The 25539-nt window shown below is 47.7% G+C and overlaps 1 protein-coding gene across 2 annotated transcripts in view; it reads right to left on the reverse strand.

The window, feature by feature from the left end:
• Dnai1 (dynein axonemal intermediate chain 1) overlaps positions 1–25539 on the reverse strand; it is a 65610-nt gene that overhangs the window by 18843 nt on the left and 21228 nt on the right. The window contains exons 2-12 of one of the 2 annotated variants that reach the window (XM_041667738.1): positions 22617–22649; positions 20998–21096; positions 20753–20833; positions 15894–16020; positions 15604–15722; positions 15261–15380; positions 14162–14221; positions 12593–12727; positions 7764–7848; positions 4856–4973; positions 4510–4553 (exon numbers count right to left, since the gene is read on the reverse strand). In XM_041667738.1, coding sequence (XP_041523672.1) covers positions 4510–4553; positions 4856–4973; positions 7764–7848; positions 12593–12727; positions 14162–14221; positions 15261–15380; positions 15604–15722; positions 15894–16020; positions 20753–20833; positions 20998–21096; positions 22617–22649 — 1021 coding nt within the window. The remainder of the gene's footprint in view (positions 1–4509; positions 4554–4855; positions 4974–7763; positions 7849–12592; positions 12728–14161; positions 14222–15260; positions 15381–15603; positions 15723–15893; positions 16021–20752; positions 20834–20997; positions 21097–22616; positions 22650–25539) is intronic. The other variant, XM_041667739.1, reaches the window with a different exon arrangement.

Genomic DNA, 25539 nt, shown 5'->3' on the forward strand with positions numbered 1-25539 from the left:
ACTAAAAGCTGGAAACAGAAGAAGGAACAGGTCTCCCTGGGGGGCCTCCAGAGGGAACACAACCCTGCTGACACCTGATTTTAACTCAGTGGAATCCACCTTGAGGTCCCGGCCTCTGGACTCAGAAGAAATGTGTTACTTAAGCCATTGTGTTTAGTCACTTGCTGCTGCAGCAACAGGAACCAAACATCAGAGGCGTTTGGGGAAGGGTGGACCAAATGCTAATTTTAGAAGTCAGAGCAACGACACTTCTTTCTGGGTGACACAGACATCAGATGGATAGCTGCAGTGGTCCTCGGCCCTCTGATACCAGCAGTGAAATGCCCTCCATCCCTACCCCACCCCACCCCCTGCCACCTTGGACTCTGGGAACAGAAATGCCCCCTTGTGTTGGGATTTCCACAATTTCCATAGGCAGAGGACCGGCCCAAGGCTGCCATGGAAAAGCGTCTTGAATCCAGGAGAGCTCCGAACCTCAGCATGGCCAGAGGCACTGGACTCAGGCGGGGCTCAGGCTCTCAGGCAATGGGGCTTTTCCTAGGCATCCTTGTCAGATAGGGAGTTGTATTTAAACAGTGTGGGAAGTAAGAGCAAGGCCTTGGAGACAGAATACATCAATTGGGACATTTAATTTGATTTAGGGAAAATGAGGCAAACATTTGAGAACCTAAATAACTAACCAGTAATTAAACTAACAACGAAATGCCCTCGCACTGCAACCCGGCAAGCATAGTGGCCTTTATGGACTGTATTTACAAAGAGACCTGACAACATAATTAGTCCTGTAAATTTTACGCAGCCTGCAGCTAAGGAGTGATGGATTCTGTGTGCGGAGGATGAACAGGGAGAAATGAGGTGGATGAATTTCCATTTTCAGTAAATGAAATTAACACTGCTTAATTAGTGAGGCTGACAAATGAATGACCGGGAAAGATTTAAATCCTTACGAGTAAATCTCTGGCCTGGGCAAGTTCAAGGGACAGAGCAGCAGTGAGTTGAGTGTTCGGAACCAAGAACTGCCGTTGGCCTCCTCTGAGGCACTGCCCCAGAGAAAGGCTGGGCAGGAGGACAGCTGGCTCCTTTGCCCTTCCAGTGTGGGACCTGCTGGGAAGCTTCCTTCTCCATCTCCTGTAGGATGGTCTCAGGACCACAAAGAGAATCTGTTAGGCCACCCCACCTGGCAGACCCTGAGGAGTCTCTGTTTCCCTGCACGGGCTAAGGAGCTGGACTGGACCCCTTCGGTAGCAAATGCTGGCACAGTCCATCCCAGCTGTTCCAAGACCATCTTTTCCTGAATTGACTTTCTTTTATCTTCCAGTATTCCTCACCCCCATTCACCTGCTGACAGCCTCTTTCTCCCTTGAGCTTGTGACATGGAGCCTGAACTATGGGGCATCCCTGACTCTGTGCTTTGAGTAGCCGAGCATGCTGGTACCAGAAGCCATAGTGGGAAGGCAGATTTACATAGTGGGAAAACAGTATTACAGTTTATACTTCTCTGTCTCTCTGTTTCTCTCTGTGTGTCTCTCTCTCCCTCTCTGTCTCTCTGTCTCTCTCTGTCTCTCTCTGTCTCTCTCTCTCTCTCTGTCTCTCTCTCTCTCAGGGGTGGTTTTTGAGACGCGGTTTCTCTGAGTAGTCTTGGCTGTCCTAGAATTCATTCTGTAGACCAGGCTGGCCTCCAAATCACAGAGATCCACCTGCCTCTGCCTCCTGAGTGCTGGGATTAAATGGGATTAAAGGCTTATGCCACCAGGCCTGGTTTCCTTTTTTCTTCTTGCTCCATATCTAACCCCAGGAAATTGGATCCTAAGGATGTGACAGGCCCCAGTCCTTCCTAGAATGCATGCCTTTCCTTCTTTTACTGGCTAGTTTTTATGTCAACTTGAGACAAGCTAGAGTCAGCTGAGAGGAGGGAGCCTCAATTAAGAAAATGTGTTCATAAGATGAGGCTGTAGACAAGCCTGAACTCTATAAAAGAGCAAGCTGAGCAAGCCATGAGGAGCAAACCTGTAAGCAGCACCCTCCATGGCCCCTGCATCAGCTCCTGCCTCCAGGTTCCTGCCCTGCTTGAGTTCCTGCCCCGGCTCCCTTTGATAATGAACTGTGTGTGATGTGGAAGCACAAGGCGAATAAACCCCCTCCTCCCCAAGTCACTTTGGCCATGTGTTTTCTAGCAGCAATAGTAACCCTAACTAAGACACTACATAATTTTTCTGTAGCTGGGTTATAAAATAAACATCTGAATTTTAGGAGGAACGGGAGCTTCAAAGGCCTGAGCTGCACTTATCAGACTCAATCTCGGAAATAAACCCAAGTCTCACTCAGTGTCTCTTCGGTTTTTCTCCCCTGGGGGAGTGGTATTTGGGAACTTTCAAAGGCTATGATAGAGGCTGATAGGACTAGCTGCTCCTCGTGATGACCCTGTCCGCAACTGGGGTGCTGCAAACCGGGGTGCTGCCTCAGCTTCCGCTTTTCCTTCCATGGAGCACACATCTGAGAACACAAGTTGCTCCAGGTGATCTCAGGAGCCAGTGCAGAATTTCTGGGGCCCCACCTCGGCTGGCCCTGCTCAGGCCTGAGGCTGGTGCTGTAATAGATGGTCATCTGAAAACTGGCCAGGGACAGCGGCGAACAGCATTGCCTCTGCCACGGCTTCTGAAGAGGTCCCCATCTCCTCTGCTCTGCTCAGGCCCTCTAAGGGGTTTTGCCGGGGAGAGAATAGGAAAATGTTCTTGGCCTGTATGTCTAAATGCTCCTGGAGCTTGTGGGTCTCTCCTCCTGCCTGTTGGGAGATGGCTCCAGATGGAGGCCTGGCTGGGTGTCAGTCTTGCCATGTCACTAAGGAGACAGACACACTGAGAAGTGCTCCTGCAGAGGGAGGTCCTTAACTGTGGGCACCACTGGGCCTGTGCCTCCAAAGGCTAAGGAAAGACAAAGAAGCATTTCCTGGGTAAGGGCTTGCCCAAAGGAGCTCGGCGAACCCTCCTGGAAGGTATTACTTTTTCTGACTAAGGCTACCTCCCGTGGATGGCTTCACATGGCCTTGCTTCTAACCCTGGATGGAAGATGGGCTGGAATTTATGGGGTTTCTCCTCCACCCTCTGGGGAGGCTCCCACACTCTCACCTCAGTCTCAAGCAGGGAGCCTGGAGGTCCACACCCACTCCCCGGAGGGCCTACCCAACCCCCAGGCTCTGTTCCAGGCCCAGTAGCTGCGGCAGAGAGGGGAGAATGTGCTCGGTCCCTGCCGGGGGGAGGGGGGGGCTTCACATTTGGCAGCCACCCTCAGGAGTAAGGACACAAAGCAGGCATTTAGGGCACCCTCAAAGGCAGCCCAGACCACAGGGCTGGGAGCAGCTCCAATGTCTCCTCCCTGAGAGGAATAACAAATACCGACTCCTCCTTCCCCTGGATCCCTACCCTGGGCAATCTAAGGGGCAGTGACCAGGAGCTTGTATGCCTGCCAGCCAGCAGCAGCTTAAAGAACGGAAGGATTTTTCTGTTCGCAGAAGCGAATCCTCCCAGCCAGAGAACAAGCTGTTAGCATCAGGGAGTTGTGCCTGGCTTGCCGTGTAGAGCCCTTGCCGTTAGGAGCAGGGACTATCCCCGTTCAGTGGCGGGGGCTCCTGCTTGGCCCAGGTACCATGGACACAGGTGCCACCATGCTGCCCCCACCTTGGGTACCACCCAGCAGGGCCAAGAGCACAGGTAACTGTGGTCTCCGGTGTCTCAGGAACAGAAGAATGAACTTCAAGTACTCATTTTTCCTCACCCCTACCCTGCCTCAGGCCTGGTCAGGAAGGGCCTCCATCCCCCTCTTGGAGTGGCTAGGGTCTTGCCATTTCTCCTTGGCACACCTGCACCAGGTCTCCCAGCCTCTCGTCTCAGGCCTGCATTTCCTTCCTGTACTGGACATGTTTCTGCCTCTTCTAGAATTCCTTCAGCAGTTTCCTTCTTGAATGGCTTACCAGGTCCTTTGAGGGCTGGCCCCACCATCTCTCTCCTGCCCACAGGCTTGGTCTACGCTGGCCCCTCTGCTACAAAGCCTTCTCCTTCATTCTCTGAGGTTCAGTTGGCATATTCAGCTGTATTCTCTTTACCGACACTAATTGCTCAGATGAGTGTGGGTCTTCTCATTAAAACAGTGATGCTCAACCTTCGTGGGTCTTGACCCCTTGAGGGTTGAACGACCCTTTCACAGGGGTCACCTAAGACCACCGGAAAACAGATATTATATTCTGACTCATAACAACAGCAAAAATACAGTTATGAAGTAGCAATGAAAATAATATTATGGGTGAGGGTCCCCACAACATGAGGAGCTGTATGTACTAAAGGTCACAGGAAGGTCGAGAAGCATTGCACTGGACTGTGAGCTCTCTCAGAGGGCCAGTGACAATGTCCTGGTCATCTCTGTATTTCACACACCTGCCAGAGAAAGCTCTGAACACACTAGGAGCCTAGGGTCTGTATATGCATGAGCGAACGAATGAATTGCTAGATCACTTACAGGAGCCGTGTCCCACTGCAAAGAGATCCTTGTACTTCGGATTCCTGCCAAGGAAATGTGAACTCGTTGGCACAGTAAACAGACATGGCCCTCCCCCATGGTCAAGAACATTCCCAAGGGCATGGTGACTACCTACACTGCAGACATCGACTGTCCGGCTTAGATTCTCAACAATAGTAGACATTAGATAATCCTGAAATCCAAAAAGAATCCAGGTCCTTTTTTTCCCCTACTTTGTCACGTGTCACAGTCAAGATGTAAAGTGCAATAGAAGGACATAGGGCTCAGGACTTGGCACGCAGTGGGTGCTCGGGGACCCTAGATTTGCTGCAATATCTGTGCTCACCAGCAGAGGGCGGTGACGGCCAGGCGCTTGGCTTTGTCATTTTGAAACTTCCAGAGAGGCAGCAGCGTACCCTCCTGGTCCCTGTATTCATCAGAAGCATCCTCATAGTACTTAAAATCTTAAACACAAACAGACACAGTCAGCCAGGAGCTGCCACTCTGTAGCAAATCGATACCTCCTTGGGCAATACAATGAACCTCTTTGTGTTTGGGGCTGGAAATAATAGCAGTACCATCTCAAAGGGCTATTGTGAGAATATAGGTTAAGCATAATATATGCAAAGTGCCTAGAAAAATGCCTGACACAGAACTTCCCCCTGTATACTAGTAATGCATCCATATGTGCGTGGACAGAATCCCAGGTTGTATCCCTCGTCCTTGTGAGCTTTCTCAGTGCTTCAGAAGCTCGGGCCAGAGCGGCCAGATTTCAAGGGTTCAGCTGCCAACGGCTGATTAATAGTTCTATTCATCCTGCCTCCTAGATTCCTAAAATACAGCCCGACTTTATGCTCACTGCCAAGCCTCACTGTAATGAAGGCACCAGGACGCTCCTCCGTGGGTTCCCCAAACTCAAGCTTCATCCTCAGAGTCGGCTTCCATTTTCACTAAGTTATCCAGAAGACTCACCTTTCCGCTTACCTAAGCTAGAAAGGTGGGGATTCCTTGGCTGATCTCTTTCTACCCTTTCTTTTTTGTTCTCCTGTCTTTTTACATCCATTTTTTTAAAATATTTATTTATTTATTATGTATACAATATTCTGTCTGTATGCCTGAAGGCCAGAAGAGGGCGCCAGACGTCTTTATAGATGGTTGTGAGCCACCATGTGGTTGCTGGGAATTGAACTCAGGACCTTTGGAAGAGCAGGCAATGCTCTTAACCACTGAGCCATCTCTCCAGCCCCCTTTACATCCATTTTTTAACCCATAGCTACCACTTAGGTTGAGATCACTAAACCCATCACCTGGCTATTGTATTCTTCAAGTTGGTCTCCTTCCTCCTCCCTCATTCAGTCCATGCTCTTCAGGGCCAGCAGAGCAAGAACAAACTCTCCCTCCACCGGGCCACTCTCCACACGCTTCTCATGGCTCTCCTTGAACAAGGCTCCTGGCCACCACCTCCACGTCCTTTCTGACCACTTCTTCTTGTGTTTCCCCGTGTTTCCTCATGCGTTTCCAGCTCTAGAATGCCTTGCCCCACCTGGATGACTCTTCTGCTCTTTCTCTGAGTCTTTATCCTCCTTTTCTATAGGGTCTTCGTTTTCCTTCCTTTTTTTTTTAAAGTGGGGTCTCAGTTGCAAGGCCACAGCATGTGTCGCCTATCAACTCTGTCAAGAGAGTGGCAGAGGAGTGTGGTCTGATTTGCGGGGGAGGGGTTGGGGAGAGAGAGAGAGAATCTGTGCATGGCAGCTGGGGGTCTGTAACCTATTATCACTATATACCCAAGCTGGACTGCAACGTCTGGGCTCAAGTGATCCTCCAGCCTCAGCCTTCTATGCTACAGGTGTGTGCCATTACATTTTTTTTTCACTATGTGGTTCAGGCTGGCCTGGAAATCGTGGCCATCCTCCTGTCTCAACCACCTGAATGCTGCAAGTTCAGGCATAAGCCACTATACCTGCATACCTGGCTCTTTCTTGTAGAGTTAATCTGTCTATCCCAGTCCTGCTTCTCCTCTCCTGAGACATCCATCAGTCTTTCGGCCTGCCCTCTGTGCTGCGCAGCTCCTGGAGAGCAGGACCTATGTCGTTATATCCCTCCGCGTGTCCCCAGTGCGCGGTGCAGGGACAGCCACACAGCAGGGCCCCAAAGTCAGGTGGGAAATGGTTCTGCCTTCTCTCAAGTGGAACGGCCAATTAGAAGGAGCGCCCCGATTCTGCAGTCAGAGACACGCCCAGGCATTGCCTGGACCCTCCCACAATGCCGCATACCTTGAGGCTGTTGTAGGATTACATTTAAACCTCAAAACTGTCTTGGAACAACAACAACAAACACAAAGATTTAAGTGGCCAGTCAGAAAGGTGTGAGCCTTGATCACATCAAGATTCCTGAGCTTGGGGGAGCTTTGAAAATTCCTCATTTCAGAGCGGATTAATTGGTAACACTTCTTTATTTTTATTTCTCCTTCACGATTACACTTTCCCAAAGGGAAAACACTGAGCAATTAAAAAAAATCAAAGTTCAATGCATTTTTATGTGACTGCACTCTTACAAATGAAAGTGGTTCACAAGGCCAATTTCTCCATGGATATTAATCAGGCTTGCAGCCCTGTGGTGGGCCACTTGCTGAGGCTGGGTCTCGGGAAGCCACGCTGTGTGAGTGACAGGTTCATTCACAGCGGCTGTGTACTCTGACAGCTTTGAAAGCCACTCAAGGTCGTTTTCCAGCCTGAACAGTAACGAGGGGGCTTGTTTAGGCTGCTGGGCTTGGCAGCCTTAGTTCTGTGTCCCACGGGTGAGCAATGAACATCAAGTCACCAAGAAGGGCCCGAGGCTGTCAGCAGAGGAGACCAGCCAGCAACATGGCGTTGCCAACTCTGGGGAGGCAGCTGCTCCACATAAGTGTACAGCCTCTCAGGGAGACACAAGCCACTTGGGAATGTGCTCTTCGTACCAGGGAAGGAGGCCATTTCCTTGGCGCTGTCCGAGACTCCAGAATTTCCCAGGCCCCCAGGATTGGAGCATTTTTGAATCAATTTCTATCTTCCCCTCGTCACTAATTAATTGCTAGGGTAGATGTACTGAGTGTGCTCCTGTGACATGCCTCCTCCAGCTCAGAGGCTGCTTAGCCAGTGATGAAGTGGTTCGTCAACAGATCTACCAAGGGCATGAGCACATGCACACAGACACAGGCACACACACAACAGAAAATAAATAAAAATAATAAAAACTTACATCCCTTTAAGTCTTACCTTGAGCAACATCATCATATGTGTTTTGGTTGACCATTCGCTCCACAATCTTAGCAGCTTGGGACACTTTGGTGATATCATCACTCTGTGGGATACAGAAGTCACATGTCCTCATCAGCTGGTGCCTGGCAAGGCCATGCCATGTGCCCTGAGCCAAAGCCCAGGTTTGCAACTGGTTCGGCAGTAGACCCCTGTTGTTGCCTATCTCAAAGGGCTCAGAGATGGCTCACAGCCCAGTTTCCCACAACCACCACGTTCTGGGAGCCCTTTCCTCATGGGTGCGCAGGGTCTGAGAGTCCCTGGATAAAGCTGCTTCTTATTCTCCCATCTGGTTTGTTTTGGAAAAGGCATGGAACAGAGCCCAGGAAAGCACTGGAGGACAGAGTACACTCAAGGACCTGTTAGAGACTTCGGTGGGGCAGAGAGACTTTCTCAGATCAGGGAAGACAGATTCCCATGAAAGGCCTAAGGGAGGGTCTGGCCCAAACGCCTTGCCTTACTTCTTTAGTCTCAGGGTGAGGGAGTCACAGAGGCCCAAGCGGGGAAATAAGCTTCAGGTGGAATGCAAGGCAGAACTGTGCCTGCCAAGCCAGGGCCCTTCCCAGATCACAGACAAAGCGGCAAGTTCTGCCCTGGGAAACGACTCCCTCTGAACCAAGAAGCAGCTTCCAGAGAAGTAAACTGCTTGGCAAGTTAACAGAGATGCAAGAGGTTTAGGGCTGGCAAGAAAAGCACAAACAAGGAGGGGAAGAGATGACGGTTCAGCAGTTAGAAGCACTTACTGCTCTTGCACGAGACTAGAATTCCATTCCCAGTACACATTCTGGGGAGCTCACAACAGCCTCTAACTCCAGCTCCAGGGGAATCTGTGCCTCTAGACGCCAAGGACATCGCCTCCCTGTGCATACAACCCTCTTCCCCTACATACACATAATTAAAAATACAAAAATAAGTCTTTAAAAAAAGAAAAGAACAAAGAGTTTGGGATGAGTGGCAGAAGGGAACAAGCTAAGTATGTATCCAGACAGTGACCACGGGATGGATGTACGAATCCTGGAGACTAGCACTGCTGGGGGAGGCCATGCTGGCTGGGATTAAGAGACTAGGTTGTGGGGGCGGCAAGATTGCTCAGTGGGTAGAGCCTGAAGATCTATGTTCATCCCCGGGACTCACATGGTGGAAGGAGAGAAATGACTCCCACAAATTTACTTCTGTCTTCCACACATGCTGTGGCTCGTGTGAGACACTCTTTCCACAAATTAAATAAGTAAAATCTAGTTAAAAACCTTAAGAAGAGACAAGGTTCTAGATCACACAGGTGTATTTCTTTCCCAGTTAGACACAACCCTGAGCAAGTTACTTTGATTCTCTGGGTCGCAGAGTCCTGGGACAAAGTGAGGATGGATTGGTGGCCTCTCACTCAGAGACCATGTGGGGGGTAAACACAACAATGCAACGTTGATTTAACTCAGTTCCTGGTGGCAGCGCAGTTGGAGGAAACACAGTTGAGTGGTGGAGGCTCACGCATTGGCATCTGGGAAATGGCTCTTGGAGGGCCCTTCACCACTCTTCAGACTGACTCTATCTCAGAAAACTGGGCAAGGAGGGCCAGCGTTGGAGTCTGTAAGTATAGCGCTCAGAGTTCACCTGTTCCCAGATTCCCCCTTCCACTTCTTGACCTAAAGCACAAGCTCTCCTTTCATTGCTTCCGGGCCAGCTTGACTCTCCCTGTGTGCGGCAATGCTTGCTGTGGACAGCTAGCCAGTTAACTGACACTAGCTTTCCTGGCTCTTCTGCTACAATCTGAACTACAGACCTGAAGGTAACCCCTCTGATGCTGCACTGCAGTGCCTCAGCTCCCCACGTCAATGCTCCCTACCGCAATCTCGTCCAAGCTCCACAAGCCTGTGTGGCCTGTTACCAACAGTGGCAATGCTGCTAGCCCTGTGTCTACACATTATTGTGGCTCATCGACAATCTTGCAAAGTGTGACATCATTTCAGATGGCTTTACAATTTGGGAAACTGAGGCTTCTTAAAGCTCCAGCTCATATTATCAAAGCCAGACTTGAATCGCGAGGCTGTGGGCTTCAGAGGCCATGCTCTTGTCCCTACTCCATCTGACTACACTATCCTTGTCCTGGGAGACCTAGGCCGGACTCTAGATGTGCCCAGAGGAGAGTATAGTGGGTATCACCTCCACTGCTCCAGATGCCATCCTGCTGGAGCAGCCACAGCTCTTTGTGGGTTCTGTCTGACCTGGTGGCTTCTGATCCCATTCCCCTATGCCTGCCAAATCCTCCAGACCAGACAAGCTTGCATTCATTTCTGTGTATTCAGCCAAGTCACTAATGAACCTGAGACCTTCTTGTAGGATATCATGAACTTACTCTCTTTTCTCCCTGCCCACACCTGAGCCTTTTACCAACCTAAACAGACAGAGGTCTTTGAGGAAACCGTGTTTCTCTGCTATAGCTCTAGGTCTAGGCAAAAGGGAAGGTGCCGCCATCCTCACTCGTTCTTAGAGACAACTGGGCTCAGCACCTGGCATTCCCAGCTAGAACTCAGTTCCTTTGGGGAAAGGGTTCTTGCCAAGATACTCACCCAGGAATGGTGTACATTATTCACACAGTGTCCTACCTCACCATGGCTTCTTGGCCTAGCGGATCAGTGTGGGAGAATATTCATCTATTCATCTAAGTGAAACTCTGTGAAACTGTTACTTTGCCTCTCTAAAATACCTGATTGGACTAATAAAGAGCTGAATGGCCAATAGCTAGACAGGAGAGGGATAGGTCAGGCAGAGAGAATAAATAAAGAAAAGAATGAGAAGAGGGGGAGTGAGAAAAGAAGAAAAGAAGGAGAGGAAGACGCCAGGAGCCAGCTACCCAGCCAGACAAGGAATAAGAAGAAAAGAAAAGATATACAGAAATAGAGAAAGATTAAAACCCAGAGGCAAAAGGTAAACAGGATAATTTAAGTTAAGAAAAGCTGGCTGGAAATAAGCCAAGCTGAGGCCGGGAATTTATAAGAAAGAATCGTCTCCATGTGATTATTTGGGAGCTGGATGGCAGGCCCCTCAAAGAGCAAAGAGTAAAAGAAGTAAAAAACAAAGCAACTACACATCAGAATCTGCCCATATCCCTGTTTCCCCTATCAGCAAACTGGATGAAGCAGAGTGACAGGAAGTGTTGACATCAGCTTTGGCAGGCTTTAGGTCCCACATCAATTTTCAGTCTCAGCCACAGAGTCTTCTGTTTTCTGGGTCTTGATGACTCTAGTTGGGGTTTCTGCCATTATGGGTTCCAGCAGGGCCAATAGCTCAAACTCTCAAGGATCTTCAGCCTAACCCAGACTAGAGCCTCCTCTGGTGCCTTGAGGAATGGTGCGAGGGAGCCAAGGATACTGACACAGCCCTCGAGGCAGGGGCTCTATCCCACAGAGACTGTGTTCTTAGGATGGCCATGACCACTCAGTGTTTGATCAGTGATTCAAAGGAAATGAAAGTCTCTATTAAGTCATAGCAGGGGACCCTCAAACCTCCTGTCAAGTGTGACATCAGGGTCATGGAACAGAACTAAGAGGACGTGGGCACAGCTCGGGTAAAGAAAACAACTTTCTTAACTGAGCTGAGTTTTAGTGCGGTTGCAGAGGAGCAGAGCCACTTCCCTGTGAGTGCCCTGGGCGCTCTCCAAAGTGCTGAAACCAGCCCCTAGCTTCTTGTGACCCTCTTCCAAAGCAGGTCACATCCATAGAATCTTCACTCTGGGACTCCTTCTCCAAACCTAGATTTCTCTCTGTCTTTAGGAATAAATGAGGTCCCCAGCATCTCCTGTGGTGCTATCCCCCATACCATCGCCCCATGGTTGCATCCCTTTACTCTATGGTGATCCCTAAACTCCTGCAGGCTCACCCTTCTAAGTCCCCAGCCATGGTCTTTCTAAAACTCCCACTTGGCTCCTTATGGTCAACCCAACTCGAGGCAGCCACATCCACTGGCCTGATGATTGTGGTACCTAAGACACTTTTGAAGACTCACTGGCCTAGTTTCACATCTGTAGCTGTGATAGAAATACCCTGACAAGAGCAACTTAGGGGGAAATGGTTTATTTTAGTTCAAAATTCCAGGTTACAGTACATCATAGCTGGAAATTCAAGGCAGCAAGAACTTGAGGCATCTAGTCACATCACAGTCGGGGAAAGACAATGAATGCATGTACGCTTAATACTCAGCTCACGTTCTCCATGCTACACAGTCCAGCACCCAAACCTAGGGAATAGCGCCACCTACAGTGGGTTGGGTCTTTCCTTACCCATTAATGTAACCCAGACAGCCCCCACAGACACACCCACAGGCCAATCTGATCTACAACCCCCTTGAGACTCTTCCCAGGTGCTAGATCATGTCACGTTGACAACTAAAATGATCATGTCACTCACTTTAACTATCAGACGTAATTAAATCAAAGACTGAGGGCAGAAGAACTTAACTCACCCTAAACTCAGCGAAGACAACTTATCCTTAGATTCTCACCCCTAACACAACTTGGTGACTTTCCTATGATATAGGTAATACAGACTTTTCAAGAAACTCCGTCCTAGGCCAGTGACTCCCAAACCCTTCTGATCAGGGGGAAGATGGGGACTGCCAGAGACAATTCTAGCTGTCCTTTACGTCTTCTCCTGAGGTAAGAAATTACCCACACCTCAATATCAGCCTTCCCCCTTGAGCATCTGTGAACCCCTTCTATGTAGCAAGCTTTTATTTACCTACAGCCCAAGGCCCCACTCAGACATTCTGTGACCGAGCTGCAGACACCCCCACCAAACCTGGGACTCCATAGATGTCAGTTTCCTCATGGCCATCTTCTCTGTCTTCTTAGCCACTGGAGTCTTTGTCTTCTCCTTCTCTTTGGTCTTTTCCTGTTTCTCAAGCTCATCTACATAGGCATCATAGATTTCCCACTAGGCGAGAGCAAGACAGAAGAGTCACCAGAGGGCAGAGCTTTCAGAGGGCCAGCTCTTCAGCCTGCAGGAGTCGGCTGTGTTAACCTGTCAAGCTGGCACCCTCCTGTCATTGAATTTCATGTTCAAAGTCCATCTTCCCTACCAGTCATCTGCTCTAGAACAGGAAGGAAGGAGTTTTCAGGGTTCTTCTAGGCTGGGCTTAGCCACCCTGAAGCACAGGGTCTGCATCTTAAGCTGGAAGTCAGTTCTAGGTTTCAACCCACAACAGGAAGAGAAAATGTGCATCCATTTGGTAACTAATAATTTGTTGAAGATATCTAAGACTGAATTAAGAAATATTTTTTAAAAATCTTCCTCAGTTGGTAAGATAGCTTGGAGACTAAAGGCCCTTTCCAGCAAGCCTGATGACCCGAGTTCAATCCCTGGGACCCATATGTTGGAAGGAAAACTGACTTCTGAAAGCTACCCTCTGACCTCCATGCATGGAACACACACACACACACACACACACACACACACACACACACACACACAGAGAGACAGAGACAGAGACAGAGACAGAGAGAGTTAATGGGAAAAATGTCTGCCTCTGCGGTAGTGGAAAAACATATTGGCTCCAGCTGACCATCTACTTCACTGCCCATCTCAAGATTAGAAAGAATAATAATAAATAGGCGTTCTGCCAACTAGAGCTGGAGAAAGGAAAACCCAAGGGCTGTAGCAGCTGTAGCAGAAGCAGCAGCAAGAATCTGGGGCTGGGCAGATGCAGTAGCTCACAGGGAGTGCTTCCCAGACTGGGCAGTCACTGCCACCTGGAGGCCAGATAGGCACACCTTACATTTAAAAATTCTCCCCTCTCTGTGCCGCACTTTGGCGGCGTTTGTTATCTCATTCAGAGCCCGCCAACACCCCTGCATGGCGGCCGGCCATCCTTTGTTGACAAAGAAAGAAACAGAAGGATTAAGAAAGAAGCAAGCATACTATGTCCAGGATCCCACAGTAGGAAGAGCAGAACTTGGGCCTGATTCTAGCACCTGTCCAAGTCAGCACCACAGCCAGGAGGGCTTAATGGAAAGGAGGAGAGTCCCCAAGAATACAAAAGGCAGTCAGAATGTTGGCACTTTAAAGTCAATCACAGGGTGCCACAGGCTACAGAGTCCACGGGAACAAGCATTCTACCATGTCCTGGGGAAGGCTCCAGAAGCCATCCATGCCTCCAGCATGGCGGCACGAAGCAGGTTCAGCACTCACTATGGGGGACCTAATGTGATGTGCCCAGTGTTCGGGACTGATAGCTCAGGACGACATGCAGGGAGATGGATGGATAATTAAGGCAGACTGGAAGACATGCCAGTCTCCTGTGCTGCTGAGTGTTCCAGGACGCATGGGAGGGCAGATGGAAACAGCTTTCGGGCTGACCCAGGATCTTACCTGATTGGCTGTGGCTGAAAAGTTTGTTCTTGGTGGAGGCTCCATCTGACACTCTCGATCCTAGAGAACAGAGACAACAGGGGACCCACAGATGGTCTCTCCTCCCTCTCCCTTAACCCAACAGACAGACAGCTTTAGGAGAAGCATTTTGGTTGGAGCTGAGGAAGGGGTGGGACAGAACTGGAGAAGCAAAGAAGAGCCTGGTGAAAGACGGAATTATTCAAATCCCACATTTGTTTTTCCATTCTGGCCTCCTTCAGTAGCCTAAGCTGGAGGACAAGGGCAGTGAAGATCAATTATGCCAGTTTTAAATCAAGAAGAGGTCCAGGTTGGAGATGGACAGGCTTGCAAGAGGTCAGCCTGTCACCAGTCTCCAGACACAATGCACAGAAGCTAGCCTCCCACAAGCACCAGGGCTAATGTCCCTTACATGAGAAGGCTTCTCCTCAAAACTGGGCTCTCTGCGTCCAGCATGTAAGTTGCTTGCTCCACACTGTGTATAACCCGACTATCCAATATCAACCTAAGGACCACACAGGGTGATGAGGTGCTGCCCAAGACTGACTGACCCTGGAGACCTTGCCTCCATCATAGATGCACTGTGTTCATAGTAGAACACTTAGTGAGCATCCCTTACCTAAAACCGTGTCAGGCTCTCTCAGCCTGCTTCTCAGGACCCTTCATCATCAGGGAATGTTCTAGCTTTTCCAAGCTGATCTACCACAGAGACCATCAACCTCTATTAATATTGTTTCTAGACTCCCCATCCCCCTGGCACACTGTGGTCCTGATTTCTACTCCATCTTCCCAGTCTAGCCCAAGTTGCAGCCTCTCAGTGGAGTCCAAGGGCTCTGGCCTTCCTCTGAATGACTAGATGGCTTACAGGGACTTGAACACATATTCCAGTTTTCCTTGGAGAGGGAAGCTGTGGTCTGTCCTGTCGCCCCTCTCCAGGCTCAGGCCTGCAAGTACTGGTCTTAGGCTTAGGTCTGCCTTGCCATGGTCTATCAGAGAACTTCAAAGTAAAGGGGTGTGGTGAGGGAATCTACCCTGAGGGGAATTGCTGAATATCTGTAAAGGAAGGGGTGGGGGGATCTACCCGGAGGGGGTTGTTAAAGGTCTGGGATGCTCTCTCGCTGAAGTTAAACTGGTTAGTGAGCTTTCGTTCCTTGGGTTGCACAGGAGCCATCAGTTCCTCTTCTGTCACTTTTTCAGTGGTCTGGAAACAAAGATCAGGAGGCCAGGGTTTAGCTGTGGGAGGGAGACAGTGGACAGGAGTAAGGGGAAGGAAGCCCTGGCCGGGCAGGATGGGGGCGGGCAGAGGATGCTGCCAGGAGCGCTGGCACATGCAGCCTCTCTCACCGTTCTTCCCTGAGTCACCCCTAAAGCCTCCATCCATAGCGGCCCTGGAATGGTGGGAACAAAGAGCAATGCTGTCGCACCTCGGTTGCAGCAGGCACGTCTGTTTGACTCCCAGCTTCGGTCTCTGCTTCTTTGGGTTCTTCATCCTCTTCAATGATCTCTGTGTCTGAAGTCACCACCTTGGCCGACTCCTGTGAACCTTGACAGGATACTGCTGATGAGTTCAGGGTCCAAGCCAGCTCAGTCCTGCCTGCCAGGCCCTGCTTGTCCCTTGGGCTCCCCATGACCTGGGTTAGCTCCCAGGTCTGTCCAGACCAGCTCCTCAGAGATCCAGGCTTGGGGCTGCAGTCCTAGGCTGGCCGTGTCCTACCTGCCACCAGCTCCTCTCGGTAGTGCTGTCTCCGCCCTTCATCGGAGTCCTTGGGGATCAGGTTTCCCACCTGGCTGAAGTGAATCGCCAATTGGTTCACAAAGCCAATAAGTTTATATGTGCCTTCCTGGAAAGAGGGGATCCCACAAAGGGCTGGCATCAGAATGTAGTCTGCCTTAATTCTCTAGAGCAGAGATTCTCAACCTTCCCAATGCTGTGACCGTTTAATACAGTTCCTCATGTTTTGGTGACCCCCACCATAAAATTATTTTCATTGTTACCTCATAACTGTAATTTTGCTACTGCTATGAATTGTAATGTAAATATCTATGTTTTCCTATGGTGTTAGGAGACCCCTGTGAAAGGGTTGTTTGCCCCCAAAGGGGTGGTGACCCACAGATTGAGAACCACTGCTCTAAATTAGCAATCCACCTCTGCTACAGGGACTATAACCCCCAATCCTAATGTTTTCACTAAATTTCTGCTTAAGGGGAAAAAAGACAAATAAATGAGGGGTTTTTTTTTTTGTAAGTTCTCATCAAAGACTCATTTTTTAATTTTTTTTTTTTTTTTTTTTGAGATTGGGTCTGACTACATAGCCCACAGTGGCCTGGGACTCTCTGTGGGCCAGGCGGGCTTCAAACTCAGTGCCGCTTAGTTCTACCTCCCAAGTGCTGGGATTAAAGGTACGTGCCATCACACCCAGCCTTAAAGACGTATTTTTAAATATCCTCTGCATGCAGCCTGAAGTGGCCCACATTTACCCATCACTGGTTCAGGAGCTTTGTCTCCTACATTCATGCCAAGGGGTTCCCAGCTCACCTGCCTCACCTTGAGCAGGTCAGACATAATTGTCCAAACACCTAGCACAGCCTCGCCATGCTACTTTAATGGATGTCAGAGGGACCAGAACATCAGAGGTGACCAGATCTCTTGCCTGCTATTTCTGTTCAAGAGGACCACAGAGGTCCAGAGAAAGTTTGGGTTTGGCACTTGTCCAGGTCACATAGCAGATGAGAAGCAGGACTGGGCTTCAAGCCCAGGAAACCGTATTTGTTCGTTCAACAAATAATTTTGAGCAGCTACCATGAGCCAAGTATTTTCTAGGTGCCCAGGACATAAAGTTGAGCAACAACAGACACAGTTCCTGCTTTTGCAGAGCCCATGGTCTGGAGTTCCTGTGTATATCGTGTTGATTGGCCTCCTAGCAACCCCAAAAATGGGCTTGGAGACCAGAGGTCCCTTCCCTTCTTTTTTTTTAAAGATTTATTTATTATGTATACATCTATGTACTTATTATATATACAGTATTTATGTGTTTATTATGTATACTGTATTCTCAGTATTCTGTCTGCATGCAGGCCAGATGAGGGCGCCAGATCTCATTACAGATGGTTGTGAGCCACCATGTGGGTGCTGGGAATTGAACTCAGTACCTTTGGAAGAGCAGGCAGTGCTCTTAACTGCTGAGCCATCTCTCCAGCCCCCCCCCCTTCTTTTAAGACAGTTCTGTTCAACCATTTTACATCATGTGGAAAATAATCATATTTATATGGCACCCTGAGATTAAAAAATCTTGCTGGGCAGTGGTGGCACAGGCCTTCAATCTCAACACTCAGAAGACAGATGCAGAAGGATATCTGAGTTTGAGGCCAGCCTGGTCTACAGAGAGAGTTTCAGGACAGCCAGGACTGTTGCTCATAGAAACCCTGTCTCAAACAACAACAACAACAAAAATAAAATAAAATCAAAGTCCCTATGAAGCCCTTTCTCTCTGTAAAGGACGAGGGACAGGAAGTGTGGTTAAAAGCATGGTCCTTGTGAGCAGAGCTAGAGTCAAGTTCTCGGTCTGCTGTCATTACCTTCATGACCTTATCTTAAACCCCCAGGCCCTGGATTCTTTCTTCTATCAAATAAAATAATTATATCCAATTTCAAGGAAGTTTAAGTTTTGGCAATAATGAAAGCAATCCATTAACACAATCCTAACACACAGTAGGTGCCCAGTATTAACACAATCCTAACACATAGTAGGTGCCCAGTATTAATGCTCAATGAACAGTAACTGATAATCTGATGGAGGTTCCCATGAGAACAAATGATCCATCCAGTTTTCCTCTAAGACATCACCTCAATCCTGTCCTCAACAGCTGACTGGGAACTTCCTCTTCAATTTAGGGATGGAATTTGAATTCTTTAGCACATCAAGAAAGAGTAGCAGCTTTGGAACCTAAAACCAGACCTTTCAGAACCAACCGTGTAGAGACAGCTGTGTGGGAGAATGTTCTACAGGCCAAGCTAAGGTGAGTGTCCCTGGAGAGCAAGAAGAGGATACTGAAGTGGAAAAACAATGCTTGCCCTGAGGTGCACCTTCCACAGCCAGGCCACTGAGTCCCAGCAGGCCCCTATTTCTAATGTCAAGACAGGGTACAGGAAGGTATAACCCTGTCTAACATGACTTCAGGGAGTGAAAGACAGCTCTCCTCCAACCTCTGTAAATTGCCATGTAGCAAAACTCTTGAATAGCTTCTTTTGGGAAACATATCTGGATTTGCTTCAACATCTTTGTGGAGGAGCCGACTACACAATCTGAATAAGAAGCAGTATATTCATGAAATTTTCATAAGACATACACAGATGTTCATTATTTAGCAGCATTATTTAGAATTGCTCAAAAAAGAAACAATCCAAATGTCCATCAACTGAACAATAAGGAAAATGGAGCATATTCATAGAATATAAAATATTATTTGGCAATAAGAAGACATGGAGTATTGACATGTGCTATAACATGGATGAGTTGGAAACATCATGCTGAATGAAAAAAGCCAGTCACAAAAGACTAGAAACTATAGGACCCATCTCTTCACATGTCCAGAATACACAAGTCTAGAGACAGAAATTAACCTAGTGCTTCCCAGGGCTAGAGGAGATGGAGACTTGAGTAGTCACAGCTATGAGGTGTGGCGTTTTCTGGGAGGAAATGTTCTAAGTCTGGCAAGGCAGTGCACACCTATAACCCTAGCCTCAAGAGTGAAAGCAGAAGGACCAGGAATTCAAGGTCATACTCAGCTGCACAGCAAACTCAAGGTCATCTTGGATTACAAGAGAGTTTGTCTCTAGGAAACAAAGCTAGGACAGAAATGTATGGAAACAGGTTGTGTTGAGAGTTGTACCTGGCATCCTACGTAAAAATACTTCATCTAGGGCTGGAGAGATGGCTCAGTGGTTAAGAGCATTGCCTGCTCTTCCAAAGGTCCTGAGTTCAATTCCCAGCAACCACATGGTGGGTCACAACCATTTGTAATGAGGTCTGGTGCCCTCTTCTGGCCTGTAGGCATACATGTAGACAGAATATTGTATACATAATAAATAAATAAATATATTTAAAAAAATACTTCATCTAGGATCTGAGACTGGCACAAGGAGTGGAACTAAAAGGCCTCAAAGTGAAGTAAGAAACAGAGGCATGACTTCCACTTTAGCTCAAAAGCATTCTGATTCTCTCCAGGCCTTACAGGAGCTGACCTGCCGTGGTCTAAAGCATGGTGCTGTCTCGTATGTATGTATGTATTTATATATGAATGTATGTATGTATTTATTTATTTATTTATTATGTATACAACATTCTGCCTCCATGTATGCCTGCACGCCAGAGGAGGGCACCAGACCTCATTACAGATGGTTGTCAGCCACCATGTGGTTGTTGGGAATAGAACTCAGGACCTCTGGAAGAGCAGCCAATGCTCTTAACCACTGAGCCATCTCTCCAGCTCGGTGCTGTCTCTTATGAAGACATGCTGCAGGTTATCTGCTAAGAACTTTCTCACACCATGATCACTAAAAGATGGCCCTGGGAGTCATCCACCTGCCTGGATGGCTCACATATCAAGAGACTCTGCCCAGAGCCTGCCAGAATTCCTCTCAGATGGGAAGGCCCTGTGTGATTTGAGGCCAACATCTCTTGCAGAGAGGACTCTGTTCTACCCAGGTGCCTTGCTGGAGGAAAAGCTAAGCTTCTAAAGATCCAATACCTTGTGTTGGTGAAAAATGTGTTCTGTGTATTGGAAACATTGAAACAAATCATTTTCTTTTCTTTTTTGGGGGGTGGGGTTTCAAGATAGGATTTCTCTGTGTAACAGTTCCAGCTCTCCTGGAACTCACTTTGTAGACCACGCTGGTCTCAAACTCAGTGAGATCCACCTGCTTGGAAAAAAAAAATCATTTTCTAACTAAATGGTTCAATATTCTTAAAAATAAAAATATATTAAAAAGCTGGGGATGTGGATCAGTGGCAGAGCACTTGAGTGGTATGAGCAAAGCTCTGGGCTTAATAAATTCAGTCCCCGCACCACAAACAAACAAACAAAAACAACTCCTCAGGTACTGAAGGCTTTGCAATTAACAAGACTTCTTCACTGAAAAATTCCAAAGGGGCCTGTGAGGTGGCTTAGCAGATGGGGGCACTTGCTTCCAAGCCTGACAGCCTCAGTTTGAAACCCTGGATCTTCTCTGGAAAATTGTCCTCTGACCTCTGAGCTCCGCATGCACACTGGAATCCTGTCTCCTCTCTCCTGCTCTTCCCTCTTTTGTGCATGCGTGTATTCTCTCTCTCTCTCTCTCTCTCTCTCTCTCTCTCTTTCTCTCCCTCCCTCCCTCCCTCCCTCCCTCTCTCTCCCCTTCTCTCCAAATAAAATGTACTAAAATGAAAAAAAAAAAAAAACAAACAAACATCTCTGGAACATCCCATGCAAAACACGAGGTTTCTAGCCAAGGACCTCAGTTTACAAGTGACTTTGTACAGTGGCCTGGAGCCTTGTGCAATGTGCTCAGCCACTGCCCGGGAGGGCATGACTTACTTTGAAGCTGTACCTGACAATATTCTGGGGTGCATGTGGGTTGTTGGCTGTCAGGATGCGAGTGAACTCCTCCTTTAACTCCTGAGGGAGACAAACACAAGGGGGTCATGCAGAAAGCTCTCCCTCCCATCGCCTCTGAGACTTGGCCCCCCCCGGGGTACCTGTAAGCTCTGTGAAAGCCTCTAATCTACCCTGTGGAAGACCCCACATCCGAGATGTGCAAGGGATGGAGTTTGCTCACTCACCGCATCAGTCAACTCCAGCTGGTCAGGGGGTCGAACGGTGGCTCTGGATTGGGACCACTCATCAGTTCCTTCTCCCACATCCGTCCCTGAATCTTCATCCTGAACAAAACCACAGTAGGGTCAGGAGGGCCCAATCTGCTTGAGCAAGCAAGCAATGCTGCAGGAATCCCCTTTATTCACAAGTCCTCCCTGAAGCCAAGTTCTATCCACTGTGCACAAACTACTCATGGAAGACTCTAAAGGAGCTGCGGATGCCAGGTTTCTCAGTGCCTAGGAGACCATAGCCACCTCTATGTCAGGGTTCACCTGAAACACTGTTGTGGGCCTTTTGGCCCCAGCAGGGCATCAGAAGAACCGGCTCTTCCTATTGCCTTCCACAAAGCCTAGAAGTTGAAGTCCATGACCAGCTGCCCAATACTTTATGCAATGTGCTTAGACAGCCAGAGAGAGCCCAAACTGTTCTCCAACCACTGTGATCCAAATTTGTACTTGACCTTCCAATCTGCCACATCAAGATTAAAAAAAAAAAGACTCTTTAAACAAATACTGACTTGTACTTTGCTCCTTGAAGCCAAAAGGAGTCCAGAAAAAGAAGTTCTGCATTGTTAAATGCCTTGCCAAAGTGGCCATGGGGTATCTGAAATGCTCATCTTTACTAACAGTCAAAGACATTCAAAACAAAGCAACAGTGAAACTGGAAAACAACAAGAAGAGCCTCTGAAAGGTGGGCTCCCAGGGATGGGCACAACCTTTCTAAAGAGTAATGTGGGAATATTTACCCAAGTCTAATAATTGTTTATACTCTTTGACTCAAATATTTATACGCAGGAATTTACAAAAAAAAAATAATAATAACTAGCCAGGCAGTGGTGGCGCACGCCTTTAACTGCAGCACTTGGGTGGCGGAGGCAAGTGAATCTCTGTGAAGTTTGAGGTCAGGCTGGTTTACAAAACATGTTCCAGGACAGCCAGTGCTGTTATACAGAGAAATCCTGACTCAGAAAGGAAGGAAAGAAGAGAGGGAGGAAGGGAGGGAGAGAGGGAGGGAGGGAAGGACGGAAGGAGGGAGGGAGGAAGAGAAAGAAAGAAAAAGAAAGAAAGAAAGAAAGAAAGAAAGAAAGAAAGAAAATCACAACCATGCCCAGAGACACAGGTGATAGAAGGATGGTCATAATAGTGAAAAAGGGGAAATGCTGACATTTTTCCTCTAAAGCGAGGCATGGTGGAACTTATTAAGACATGACCTTAAGGAATATATGGTTGAATCTTGTGCAATAATTTCAAGTGTTATAATAAAGTGTATATATATATATATGTATATATATATATAGAGAGAGAGAGAATGGAAAGTACCCAAATATTTATATTTAAAATGGTTATAAAATAATAAATACTGTTTTTGTTACTTTTAAATATGTATATATTTATTCTATGTGCATAAAAATATCTGGGAATATATGACATTGCATGTTAAATAAAAAGCAATCCTAGGGTAGTAGCCTAAGCATAATTTTAAGGTCCTTCTAGCTTGTTCAAATTTTTTAAAACTATGTGGTTAATTTTCAATAGCCAAAATGCCACCAACATCTTGCTTGGTGCCTGGTGGTCCCAACACTTACTCTCTTCCTGGCTCCTCTGGTCACACTGATACTCTAAAGGAAGATAAAAACAAAAGGTGAGTCAGAGGTGAAATGAGAAAAGAACTACATCAACTATGCCTCAAGGAGGCTTCTGCCCAAGGACTTCACCGCAAAGGGTTGTGAACTCTCCCAGATCTCAGAAACCATCCTGGGGTCACCTGCAATGGCAGCAGGTGCTTCTTAGGTGAGTCAAGGAGGCCCTGTATCTAAGGCAACCCTGTTTTAGCATCACCACAATTAATCCATAAGTAGTATCCCGGGAAACTTAGCACTGGGAATTTCTTACTTGTAACTAATTCAACAAATATATTTTCAAGTAATTTATCTAATTTTATTTTATGTGTATTGTGTGAGGGTGTCAGATCCCCTTGAACTGGAGTTGTAGACAGTTGTGCGCTGCCATGCTGGGAACTAAACTTGGGTCCTCTGGAAGAGCAGCCAGTTCTCTTAATCTCTGAGCCATCTCTCCAGCCCAACAAATATTTTTGACATATATTCTAAGAGTCGAGGATGGAGCTTGGTTGGTAGAATGCTAACTGCCATACACAAAACTCTGAATTCACTCCCTAGTAACACATAAAACCAGGATTGGTTGGCTAGTGAGATGGTTCAGTGGGTAAAGGCACTTATTTCCAAGGCTGGTACCTGAGTTTTATCCCTGGCACCCACCCACATGGTAGAAGGAGGGAGGAGTCTCCCACAAATGTCTCTGACCTCCATATAAGTGCTGTGGCACATACACTCACATGCTCACACACATGCTTGCACTTTTGATCCCAGCTCTCAGGAAGCAGAAAAAGGTGGATCTTTGCGCATTTGAGACAAGCCTGGTATACATAGTGAGTTTCAGGTCAGGGACTGTCCAAAAAAACCAAACAAATGCAAAGCTAGCAGGCATGGTGGTGTAAGCCTGTACTCCAGCCCTGGGGAGGTAGCGGCAGGAAAATAAAGTATATACCAAGTGTTCAGCACTGAACTGGGCAATATGGGACTTCAAAGGCATCTTATGTTCATAAACATAACCTGTTGGAGTAAATATAAAATCATATGAACAGATGCTTATTTGGGTAAAATATTATTATATCCCCAGTACCTGTAATGCCCAAACACAGAAGGTATTTGGATGACTTACAGAATAGATTAAAGAATTCCATCAAACCTCATAGGTGATGACAACCTTGGGAAAGGTTTTCCTCTCTGAGCTTCAGTCTCCTCATCAGTGAAAGGTACAGAATGGAACATGATAACCTCCAATTCTGTATGTTAAAACTTCATGTTCAGGGGCTGGAGTGGTGGAGCTGGAAAGATGGCTCAGCAGTCAAGAGCACTGGCTGCTCTTCCAGAGGACATGGGCTTGATTCCCAGTACTCACAACGGAGATTTACAACCATCTGTAACTCTGGTTCCAGGAGACCTGACACCTTTTCTGACCTCTGAGGGGACCACACACACACATGGTACACAGACATGCATGCAGACAAAATACCCATACACAATGTAAATGAATTAAAAGAAAAATTTAAATGTTATGTTCCCAAGAGAATATAGTTTTAATGTCTTCCCAAAATTCACATGTTTGAAGGCCTGGTCCCCAGGTTGGGTACTGGGAAGCAATAGGACCTTTAAAGGTCCTAGTTGGAAACCCTTGGGATATTGTGAACACACCATTGGAAGGCATTAGGGCAATGCTGTAACCTGTAACATTGTAGCTCTCAGAGAGAACTCTTATAAAAGGAACAAGCCTGGCACCTCTTTCTCCCTTTGCTGCTGACTCAAGATGAGATCCTTCCTCCTGAGCTAGCTCTGCCATGTGGTGCTCACCTCAGCAGGCTGATGCAGAACTGTGAGCGAAAATGAACCCCTTTTCTAGCTGGACTTGGTGGCACACCTTTAATCCCAGCACTCAAGAGGCAGAGGCAGGTGGATCTCTGAGTTCAGTCTAGTCTATAGAGTGAGTTCCAGGACAGCCTGGGCCACACAGAGAAACCCTGTCTCAAAATAACCAAAACAACAAGAACAAAAGCCCTCTTTTCTTCAAAATCCCAGTGTTTGCTCCATTGACAGAAGCTGTCTAACATATAGTGACATGCTCAGTTCGATTCGATAAACATTTGTAGGGGATCTATTTGCTGTGCAGTAACCTAAACAGGACAAAAAGGTGAGACTCCTGTTCAAGTTTACTTAGAGTTCATGAAGGACAGGGGAGTGGTGTCAATGACCACCACTCAATAAACCCAAGTTCTTTTGAAAGCTAGCTTTGTGCCAGGGTGCTATAGGACTGTATGGATTGTATCTTCTGTGCCAGGGTGCTATAGGACTGTATGGGTAGTATCTTCTGTGCCAGGGTGCTATAGGACTGTATGGGTGGTACCTTCTGTGCCAGGATGCTATAGGACTGTATGGGTGGTATCTTCTGTGTCAGGGTGCCATAGGACTGTATGGGTGGTACCTTCTGTGCCAGGGTGCTATAAGACTGTATGGGTGGTACCTTCTGTGTCAGGGTGCTATAGGACTGTATAGGTGGTATCTTCTGTGCCAGGGTGCTATAGGACTGTATGGGTGGTACCTTCTGTGCCAGGGTGCTATAGGACTGTTTTGGGCGGTACCTTCCGTGCCAGGGTGCTGTAGGACTGTATGGATGGTACCTTCTGTGCCAGGGTGCTATAGGACTGTATGGGTGGTACCTTCCATGCTAGGGTGCTATGGTACTGTATGGGTGGTACCTTCTCAGCCTGAGCTACACACAAAGATGCCAGAGGTTACCACCTATCTGGGTGCCAACAGAACAAGATTGTCATGGTGGGGATGTTGTTTTTAACATCTGTTTTTATTTATGTGTATGTTCATGTATCTTGTGTATGTATGTCACATGTGTGTGGGTACCCATGAAGCCAAAAGAGAG

The sequence above is a fragment of the Microtus oregoni genome, unplaced genomic scaffold, assembly GCF_018167655.1.
Source record: "Microtus oregoni isolate MIOR12 unplaced genomic scaffold, Mior012 000017F_ref0000208, whole genome shotgun sequence".
Taxonomy (NCBI): Eukaryota; Metazoa; Chordata; class Mammalia; order Rodentia; family Cricetidae; genus Microtus; species Microtus oregoni.